The 11,043-nt window shown below is 35.9% G+C and overlaps 1 protein-coding gene across 1 annotated transcript; it reads left to right on the top strand.

Annotated features, from left to right (window-relative positions):
* The first annotated feature begins 554 nt into the window (after positions 1 to 554).
* On the top strand, positions 555 to 10,683 carry LOC123548671 (carboxypeptidase B-like). The gene is made up of 10 exons (XM_053546254.1): positions 555 to 733; positions 2,021 to 2,093; positions 2,618 to 2,845; positions 3,126 to 3,227; positions 3,676 to 3,783; positions 4,440 to 4,556; positions 6,791 to 6,875; positions 9,264 to 9,463; positions 9,804 to 9,888; positions 10,253 to 10,683. The coding sequence occupies exons 1-10, from the start codon at positions 651 to 653 to the stop codon at positions 10,435 to 10,437; spliced, it is 1,266 nt and encodes a 421-aa protein (XP_053402229.1). The 5' UTR covers positions 555 to 650; the 3' UTR covers positions 10,438 to 10,683.
* The last annotated feature ends 360 nt before the right edge of the window (positions 10,684 to 11,043 follow it).

The following is an 11,043-nucleotide window of genomic DNA, read 5'->3' on the forward strand; positions in this document are numbered from 1 at the left end:
ACGGATCAGGCCATGATCAGCAAAAGCCAATAAAAATTGATAATGCTGTTTCTACGGAAGCGTGAAAGTGCCAAAGTCGTTAAATATTACACATAAATACGCTGTTGGTGTGGAAAGGATATGAATAAAAGAAGACCCTGCAATGTCAATTCAAACTTACTAGCTTCATTGTGTTAATATTTGGGGATTTCATCACGCGCCGCTTTGAAATCTTTTTTAAAAAAGAACTTTTTGCTCATATTCCTATATTTATGTAATGCTTAACACCTTTTTACATGTCTTGACTTGAAATAGTGTCTAGGCAAACACATTGGTAACGGAAAAGTTACGGAAAAAATGTTGCTTCCCCATGTGTGTGTGTGTGTGTGTGTGTGTGTGTGTGTGTGTGTGTTGTTTTTTTTTTCATCTAAGAGATAAAAATTTTAATAAGGACATAACATGATGAGTGAGACTGTTAGATTGTAGCTTATATTTGTATACCTGTATCTAAATGTCTTTATCAGCAGAATTTGATATCTTAGTAGTAACACTTGACTATAACAAAAATTGGTACATCTACCTAGGTTAATCACATGATGTCTGCAACATAATATATAAATACTGTATTGTAGTTATTGTTTCACATTCTCATCACAGATATTACTGTAACAATGGGAACGTTAAACCAGTTAGTTTTTATTGCACTCACGTTACTCGGGCCCTTTGGGACGTTAGGACATGGACCATGGACAGGGTAAGTTTACGCCTTCGTCATCTAACTGCTCGATCTATGCAGGATATGTTCTTGTGGATTTTCTAACCTCTCAATTTAATTAAACAGTCACTAGTAGAGAAATCTGTCCGCAGCCACCGACAGCGAAACAAATTTGAGTCTCGCTGAATACTCACCTTTATACAGTGGCAACTCTGGTAGCTTGTATCACGTTTGCGGTAACTGCTACAACCTCCTCTTGGATGTAGACTTACAAAGTCTGTTGAGATCAAATAGTCTGTAATAATATTAATTTCTTACACTGACACTAAATTATTTTTTCAGAAAAACATTTTCTCTCTAGGCTCATTTTTTTAGAAAGTGGTATCAGAGAGGATTGATTTTATGGCCAGGTACTTTACATTCAATGACTCTAACGACTGGTGCCAGTCTACCTTGAATGTTACACTCAAGAGTCAAGACTGAGGTGAAAGTTATAAATCTTATAATATCTGAATCCTTTGTTCTTACTTGAAGTAGAATTTATAGCATGTGCTACAGGTATTATACTTAAAAGCTCAGGATACTGACGGACTTCGTTTTGTTTTACTTTCACCACAAGCTTGGTAGGAAATTTCACCGTAACGTGCATACAGTTGCCATTCACTGTTAAAATTAAGATAAAAAGTGTATTTTTTACGGACTGTATGCAATAATAGCTCTGTGCAACATTAATGCCCAAAATGAATACTTTCATGTACGTGTACTGAATTTTTAAGTATTAAGTAAATATAAATAAAGATTGGATAAATACGGAAGTTCCGAGGTAAAAAAGTTCCCTTTTTGTCTTGTGACCACAGGATACTAACTCGTCGGAAAAAAAAGATTTCTCGTGGCATCACTTTAGCTAACTCATTGACACGCGCCACATGTTAGTATCACGTGGCTATGAGATTAAACGAAACGCACACTTGTCCCCTCCGAGCCTCCTTTTAATTTTACAGTCGCATCAAACTTTGACACAGTCTATTATATCGTCGTACAACAACACGATATATACTGCAATGGTCCTAACAGGATTCTGTAAATATCGAGATTAAGCATTAATTTAAATCCAAGTTTTCCAGTCTTTCATCTTCAAAACTATGAAAACTTGTTTGTATTCTTGAACGTATCAATGGCTAAAATTTTACAAGATAGACGTTTGTAATCACTATTTCTATACTTTTTATAGAATACATTGAACATTCGCCAAGTGCGATTTTGTAATCAATAATTCTGGCAACATTTCCCCTCTTCACAAAACTTAATAGTTATAAATTATTTCAGCCATAAAGTGATACGATTGACACCTCATAATGTCCCCGATGTGAAACTCTTACAGACGTTCCTTTCAGAGCAGGTAAACCATTTGTTCTTGAGAATAACTATCATTCATTTCTTTTAGAAATGCACTGGTCACTAAATCTCGAGGTCGCAGTTTCCTTACCCGATAGGCTTCCAGGAAACGGTGTTGGAACATATTTTTTCACAATGCATATTCACCACAAAGAAGGTTCCTAATTTGTTCTCTCAAACCCCTCATTTGTCTAGAACGTGAAGCTGAATAAGATTTGTGAAAAGTATGGCCCAACCAGGCGGCGTTGAGTTCGATATCACCAGATTTTGTCAAATTTCTTTTTCAAAGTTCAGAAGACTCCTTTATTTGTTAGTAATTGTCATTAAAATGTATTACCAAAGTGATGTAACCACTTCTAGTCAGAATGTATATATAGAAGCGTTCATGTAGTCACTTAAATATGCATAAAATCTCTTCTGCGTCAGTGACGCAGTAAAGATTTTAATAAGTTTAATTTAGATGTACTATACATATCATAATCAGAAACAATCAATAGGTGGCGTAAATTTTAATATCATCCTTTCTAGCGCTTCGATGTTTGGCGAGCACCATCTGGCGTTAATAGGTCTGTGGATATCCAGCTATCATCATTTGATTTCGATGATGTCACAAATTATCTTCGAGAAAAAGGTCTACATGCAACAGTAATGATAGAAGATGTTCAACAAATCATTGATGAACAAAGGGCTTACAGAAATGTAAAAGGCCCTAAAGCTAACGAATTTGACTACACGAAATATCACCAGTTGGACGACGTAATGTATCAATTTATTTGTATTTTTCGTCTCTAGAAATACTAAAGTTGCTGAGGATATCGTAGTTAACTGTATATTCAAGAAGCTTACTGAATAGAATGCGTTGTATTCATAATAGATTTGCTTTGAGGTAGCAAAATGTTTAAACAAAATTTTGAATACTGGTTAACATCTAATGATAAACTGCATTCGGCTCAAGGCGTAGGCTTCGCCTCGTGTTTAATTTTAGATGTACAACATTTCAAATACAACTTACACGATTTTACATATTTACTTTTAGATATATGACTGGATGCAGAATATCACCAATGTGTACAAAGACAGGGCCACTTTATTCAACATTACAAAGTCGTACGAAGGCAGAGAAATGGTGGGAATAAAGGTAATTTCAGCTATGTTCAGTTTGGTTGGTGTAGAGGCTGAAGAATAGCCCATATATGTCTTCAGGTCTAAACAAGTTTGTTCATTTTAAACCAGTTTGTTATTTTCCTAAAATCGGATAATATTACTCTGACCCTACAACAGTGGCTTCGACCTTTGCTCAACTTAGTAGCAAGAGTTCTCCGAGGTGCGTTCGACTGTTTCCTCACAGGGTCCGGTGAGCAAAATAGGGTTGTCATCTTCTAAGTCTGACCACTATAGTTCAAGTGCTTATGTTACTATAGTCCAGGTGCTTATGTTCTAGCTACCAATTGGTGTATCAGAAATGATATCTTATATCTTTCATTGCTTAGTATTTGTGACGAACACGTGGTTTTTACATCGTAAATTGTTTTAACTTCAAAAGCACCGAGGCATCTGAAAATATAATTGTTTTGTTTTTATACAAGATTAGTACACAACCACAAAATATAAAAAGACCAGCGTTTTGGATTGAAGGTGGCATACATGCACGGGAGTGGATCTCACCAGCAACAGTTGTGTTTATGGCAGGACAGGTAAACATGCACGTGCTGCAAGATTCTTGCAAAAAAAAAAAACATGATATCTTCTCATTTTGATAAAGTTTTTAACAATATTGAGACACGCTATTCGAAGCAACTTCTTTTGGAATTTTCTGGGAAGTAAAAGCCCCGGGATGTGCGTCACACGCTAATCTACCATAAAACGCGTAAAAACTAATAAACGAATAAATTATCCCTCAACGTCATTAAATTTCCATGAAACGCGCGGGACCGTCTACGTTTTTTTTTTCAAGTTGATGTCATTTTCTTTGAATTACTCGTTTAGGTGTCGTAATGCGTAAAAGCTTTGCCACGGAATGCGCATATATAAAAATGTGTTTTAACAGCACGTGAGCGCGAGAATACGACTCCTGAAAGGTAACAAGAACATAAGTTTTATTCTAGAATACGCATTTATAAACAGACGAACTCACGCAGTTAGCTTAAAAATACAGATTACTGACTAGTTATAATAATGAAATAGTCAGTTCTAATTTATACCAGAATGAAAAACCTATATATTTTGAAAATTATATATTTGTCTGTTATTGATTTTGGTTACAGAATATCATCAGATTTAACCCTTGTACAGTTTTGTTGATTTTTACTCTTTTTTTATTAGCTATCCAGGCTTCTTTTAAATATTGCAGATGCTCGATTTGTATAAATTGGATATGGATTTGACAGAAATGGTTGACAGCTTTGACTGGTACATACTTCCGGTGACCAATCCTGACGGTTACGTTTACACGTTTACAGATGATAGGGTATGTAGTGACCAATTGTTGAAAGGGTAGTTAGGAGGGCGGTCACTCAATAAGGGTTTAAAAGAGATCAGAAACTCACATCCTCAAAATAACACCATTTTCATGTTATGACATCTGCAAAGTCCTGAGGGGTTGGTTGGCAGGATGAGGGAAACAGGGTATCTCGAGAGATCGGTTGGCGGAATGAGGGCATCAGGGTATACTGAGGGATTTGCAGATGCTATACGTAACGTTATTTCAGAATACTAGTATGTTAAGAGCTAAATGTAATTAACATTGCATTGCATTTATAAAGGAAATGCTTTAACCCTTTTGTTTTAGCTATGCATTTAATATAGGGCCATTACTTTTTTGAAACGCGCATATATAAAACGAATGTGATCTCCAAAATGACAAAAACAGCTAATGCTAGAATTCATGGAAGCAGTCTTGTTGAGCAAAATATGTGCACAGCAATTTGTGGAATGTTGACCCAAAACATGGTTGAATTGTGTATAATTCATTATGTATTTTTCGGCGACGCCGTCTAAATTCGTTTTCGTTATCTATGCCACGTGACTTCAGTTTGCAAATCAAACTACTTGATAACGCATTATAGATAATTTATCAAAATGGAAGATTTATGCAACGTTCTGCCTGATTGGACGAGAGACTCTATTTCTTTCACTCTGTTGATTGTGCTACGCTGAGTGAAATGTAGACAAAGCGTTTATCCTAAACGACGCTGTTCACAGTTTTAAAGCTAACTTTGGCTCAGTATATTTAGCAAGAACATTGATATATCTCAAAATGATAAGTAAGTTTAATAAATATGATAAAAACCTGTTCAAATACCAACATATATCAAATTAAAGAAAGAGCTGAATACGGTCTGCGTATCACATGAATAAGGGTGTGATAAGAGTCTTTTATGTAGAGAAGTGCTTTTTAAAAGATTTTCCTTGTTACAATTGTCGTCTGTATATGAAAAGGCTTCTTGCTTTTGTGACTTATTCAGATTGCATATTAAAATGAGTACTTGTTTGCTTTGATATATTTGTTATAAATTATTTAACTGATTTATTATATATGAATATTTTTCTTTAGTATGGTATGCAAATATTGAACTCAGTTGAAATCTGTTTTATTATATATATGCTATATAATGACTGAATCTCATTACACTGAAATGAAGGTACACTGCATACAATTTATCTATGTGATATGACTACCATCAAACTTTGCTTATGAAACAGAAATATTGAAATAATTACAATTGTATGTTTTGCTTGACCTTCACTTTTTTATAGGTGTGACGTCATTGTCCAAAGATTCATGAATAGCGAATATGCTATTTGTTAAAAGCGGGATCAGTTGGCCTATTTTAGAAATAAATAAAAATAATAAATAAAAAAATCCTTTGATTTTTTCTCATGTATTCTAATCAAACTTGATTTGTAGCATCTTTATTAGGCCCGCAGCCAACTGGGACATTTGATCCCTTTTAGGGGCTGCTAGAGGTAAAACTAGAAATGCCTTTATACAGCGTCTCATGAACAGCTTGGTGGATCTTTGTTATACTTGGTCTGGGGCATCATTATAAGGTCCTCTTCCAAATTTATTTATATGGGAAGGGACCACTATAGCTAAAAGTAGATATGCCTTTCTTCGCATTAACCACTAAAATGTAATGGATTTTTACCAAACTCGATGTGTAACAATATCGTAAGGTCTCCTGCTATTTTGTTACAAATGGGGATAGGGACCAATTTAGCTAAAGTATAAACACGTTTAATGACCTCTTCTCATGAACCGCTTCATGAATCTTCATCAAACTACTGCTGTAATTATTCGTCTAAGGATAAACGAAACAAAATTGCAACCCTACGAAACCTTTGCGAAAAATTAAAAGAGAACCATTTAAATTGTTAAAGTGCGGTGTTTAGTTTTGCAATTTGAAAAATGTTAGATGAAAGATGAATGTTAGATGAAAAATTCATAAACTTCTTTCCTTATTACAATTCGCCGACCATCATTTTTAAAGATATTTCTTGTTAAATATTATACTGTCTTGACGATCCATAATCTAAAATTAAGAAAGACCTTTATGAAGGTAAAGATTTTGTTACATGTAGAATTTAGCTGATCGTTAGAATACGGGACAATTCGTTAAGCCAATATTAAACTAACACCGTAACATAGGTACAAACACCATAACATAGGTACAAACAGTTCGTTTTTTGTTTGTTTTGAAGACACGTATGTGGAGGAAGACCCGGTCAAAGCATGGTTTCTGCTATGGCGTGGATCCCAACAGAAACTGGGACTTAGAGTGGTGTAGTAAGTTACTTCAAGTAGAGATTTATGAAACTGTATATAGTCACGAACCCGTGGCAAGTTATTCCACGTACTTATTCCACGTACAGGTTTCTATCCTACAGTTGCGAAGTTTTATGACCTTATACAGTTGTGAGCCCTAGTTTTATGACGTTATACAGTTGTGAACCTTAGTTTTATGATGTTCTACAGTTGTGAACCTTAGTTTTATGATGTTCTACAGTTGTGAACCTTAGTTTTATGATGTTCTACAGTTGTGAACTCTAGTTTCATGATGTTCTACAGTTACGAACCCTAGTTTTATGACGTTCTATAGTTGTGAACCCTAGTTCTTTTGATGTTCTACAGTTACGAACCCTAGTTGTAAGACGTTCTACAGTTGCTAGCCCTAGTTTTATGACTAGTACTACGGTAATGAACCCTAGTTGTATGACCTTCTACATTTACGAACCATACCTTTATAACCTTCTACAGTTACAAGCCCTAGTTTTATGACCTTCTACTGTTGCGAACCATGGCTTTATGACCTTCTGCTGATGCGAACCCTAGTTTTATGACCTTCTACAGTTACGACCCATAGCTTTATGACCTTCTAAAGTTGCAAACCCTAGTTTAATGTTCTACAGTTACGATCCCTAGTTTTATGACCTTCTACAGCTACGAACCCTAGTTTTATGACCTTTTACAGTTGTGAACCCTAGTTTAATGACGTTCTACAGTTGCGAAACCTAGTTTTATGACGTTCTGCAGTTGTGAACCCTAGTTTAATGACCTTCTACAGTTGTGAACCCTAGTTTTATGACGTTCTACAGTTGCGACCCATAGCTTTATGACCTTCTAAAGTTGCAAACCCTAGTTTAATGTCCTACAGTTACGATCCCTAGTTTTATGACCTTCTACAGCTACGAACCCTAGTTTAATGACCTTTTACATTTGTGAACCCTAGTTTTATGACGTTCTACAGTTGTGAACCCTAGTTTAATGACGTTCTACAGTTGCGAAACCTAGTTTTATGACGTTCTACAGTTGTAAACCCTAGTTTTATGACGTTCTAGTTGTGAACCCTAGTTTTATGACGTTCTAGTTGTGAACCCTAGTTTTATGACGTTCTACAGTTGTAAACCCTAGTTTTATGACGTTCTAGTTGTGATCCCTAGTTTTATGACCTTGTACAGTAACGAACCCTAGTTGTATGACCTTCTACAGTTACGAACCCTAGTTTTATGACCTTCTACAGTTGCAAACCTTAGTTTTATTACCTTCTACAGTTACGAACCATAGCTTTATAACCTACAGTTACAAACCCTAGTTTTATGACCTTCTGCTGTTGAGACCATAGTTTTATGACCTTCCGCTGATGCGAACCCTAGTTTTATTACCTTCCATAGTTACGAACCATAGCTTTATGACTTTCTAGGTACGAACCTTAGTTATACGACCTTCTAGTTTCAAACCCTAGTTTAATGTCCTACAGTTACGATCACTAGTTTTATGACCTTCTACACTAAATTACGAGCCCTAGCTTTATGACCTTCTGCAGTTACGAACCCTAGTTTTATGACCTACAGTTGCGAACCCTACTTTTAAGACGTTCTACCAGTTGTGAACCCTAGTTTATATAGAGAATAATAGGTTAGTGCCGTAGATGAGAAAGTTTATCTGGCGAGGTGGAGGAGGTTATCGGGTGAGCCGAAGGCGAACCTGATAACGTCCGGAGCCGAGCCAGATAAACTTTCTTCATCTTAGGCACTAACCTATTATTCTATTTATCTTGTCATTACTTCATTTTCCGATATTTGGCAATTTATTTTACAAAAATAAGTGTGCGACAACCGCTTTAATGACGTCATATTCGTAATGACGTCACTTATATAATGACGTGATTACCGGCAAAATCGCAATAACTTCTTCGTTTTTGAATAAAAACTCATTATTTGACCATTCATTTTCTTAGTTCGGACATTTCCAACACAATGATTATGGTTTCGTTGCAAAATTTCTTATGACAACAATATCGATCATAAGGTCACATAATCAACTGACCGTATATCACTGGTCACATGATCAACTGACGGTATATCAAGAAAGATATACGGCACCCTGATATCGGGTCGAAATTACTGCAAGTGACAGGATAAATGACGTTCTATAGTTGCGAACCCTAGTCTTGTGGTATTCTACAGTTACGACCGCTAGCTTTTGCGAGCTCTATAGTTACCAACCCGTGGTAATTCCTTCAAAATAACAATCTGGGGCTTATATATACAGCAAAAACCGCGACTGTTAAACATGTGCTAGAATCTTAGATACAGAACTTTTGTCATCCATTAAAATATGATACAATATTCTAGCATATTCGTTAGTCCATACACTTCTGTATGACTATTTCAGAGGAAGGAGCTAGTAAAGATCCATGTTCAGACACATACTGCGGACCCAGTGCATTTTCCGAAGTTGAAGTAAAGGGGGTTGCGGATTTTCTGAGCAAGATCGAAAATCTGAAAGGGTTTATAGATTTCCATAGCTACTCCCAGTTGTGGATGTCACCGTGGGGATATACAACGAAACTACCGGAGGACTTTGAAGCCCAGGTTGGTCCTGCATGTGCCATAGTATGCAATACACCCGAAAACAAAATCACTGTTTTACTTTAATTAAACCATGTACAAGAATGATTGCTCTTGGCGAAAAATAGTTTCAAAAGAGGTACTGTAAATCTATGCTAGCATGATGGAAAGTCAACAGTTTTTTTAACTGTTATGTTTGATCGGTAACGCCTGACACGCAAATTAAATGCCTTTCATTTTATGTAACTATCCAACTTCCTTTTCCGTCGCACTTCAGCAGGTTTGTTTTTAAAGCGTTCTGTAGCAAACTGATTTAAATAATTTGGTCCATTTTCAATTCTGGCTTTTGTCATATTATCATCAGGATGAAGGTTCTGCAACGGCAGTTAAGGCATTGGAGGAAGTTTATGGTACAAAGTACAAGCACGGTTCGATCGCCAACATAATCTGTGAGTTATTTTAGTTTGTCATTTCCAGCGAGTTATTTTACTTTGCGTAACGGTAAAATTAAAACTCTTATGTTGAGTCTACTTATCTTTAAATAAGACGGATTTTTATGTAAAATAAAACACAAAAAAACATTTTACTTAATTAAAGCACAATCTGTGTAAAACTGGATCTTGAAAAAAATGTCTTTTCAAAACGACTTTAGAAAATGCTACCTAAGCATGCACTTTTTCGAGTACTGGACGGGCACGATCGCTTTCGAACAGTGTCCATTTCCCACCACCAGCGTGAAATGACAGCATAAGTACTAGAGAATGCCTGCTTTAATAGAAATGCTTTTTTATATCACATGTTTTTTTTCCACAGACGTAGCTAGTGGTAGTAGCGCTGACTGGACCTACGGTAAATTGGATGTGAAATATTCATATGGAGTGGAGCTTAGAGACACCGGAAAATATGGCTTCTTGTTACCCGACGATCAAATTATACCAAGTGGAAAAGAGACACTACAAGCTCTGATTGCACTTGCAAAATATGTGCGCGATAATTAACCACTAAGTCTTAACCATATTAACATAAAAGGCATGCGCGAGATTTAAACTGTATGCTAGCTAGTCCGTCTGGATAAATACTGTCTTAAAGGGGGCACTCTTCAAGCACTAACATATCTGTAATCTGTATATACTTGTTGTAACCTTGGATACTGCCAACGGATGAAAGATTTTGTCTAATATATATGTACATGTGTATTCATGTTCTTGTCATTCAGGTTTTTAAAATAAACTGAGAATTTAGAATGTTGTATTTTTGTTTCAAAATTAATTTTGTTGCTGGCTGTAAATCAAATTATCAAACAAAAGTTGCTCGTTAAATACATATGCCCAAATGATGGTTTCCAAGTTGTGACTGGTTGTGCAATATGATCGGACCTTTACCCTTTCACCTAATAACCAACAAAAAACAGCATGGGTTATCTACAGACCAGTCAGTTAGGCTATGAAGTTTGTAGGCTCAATTTAGTATTCACCAGCTATTGATAAGAAACTGTTTTTAGTCTCAGGGTAACTGTAACCTTGACATTTGGCACTGTGATCCTTTGACAAAAGGGCTCTTCTACTGACCGAAGTCAAGGATATGTTTAAGTCTGGCAGCCGAAT

The sequence above is a fragment of the Mercenaria mercenaria genome, chromosome 6, assembly GCF_021730395.1.
Source record: "Mercenaria mercenaria strain notata chromosome 6, MADL_Memer_1, whole genome shotgun sequence".
NCBI classification, from domain to species: domain Eukaryota; kingdom Metazoa; phylum Mollusca; class Bivalvia; order Venerida; family Veneridae; genus Mercenaria; species Mercenaria mercenaria.

Excerpts from the sequence above, each read along its gene's own strand:
- LOC123548671 (XM_053546254.1), top strand. The coding sequence starts at position 651 with ATGGGAACGTTAAACCAGTTAGTTTTTATTGCACTCACGTTACTCGGG. Across the intron at positions 734-2,020 it reads GGACATGGACCATGGACAGG|CCATAAAGTGATACGATTGA; the intron begins GTAAGTTTACGC and ends AAATTATTTCAG. Across the intron at positions 2,846-3,125 it reads AATATCACCAGTTGGACGAC|ATATATGACTGGATGCAGAA; the intron begins GTAATGTATCAA and ends ATTTACTTTTAG.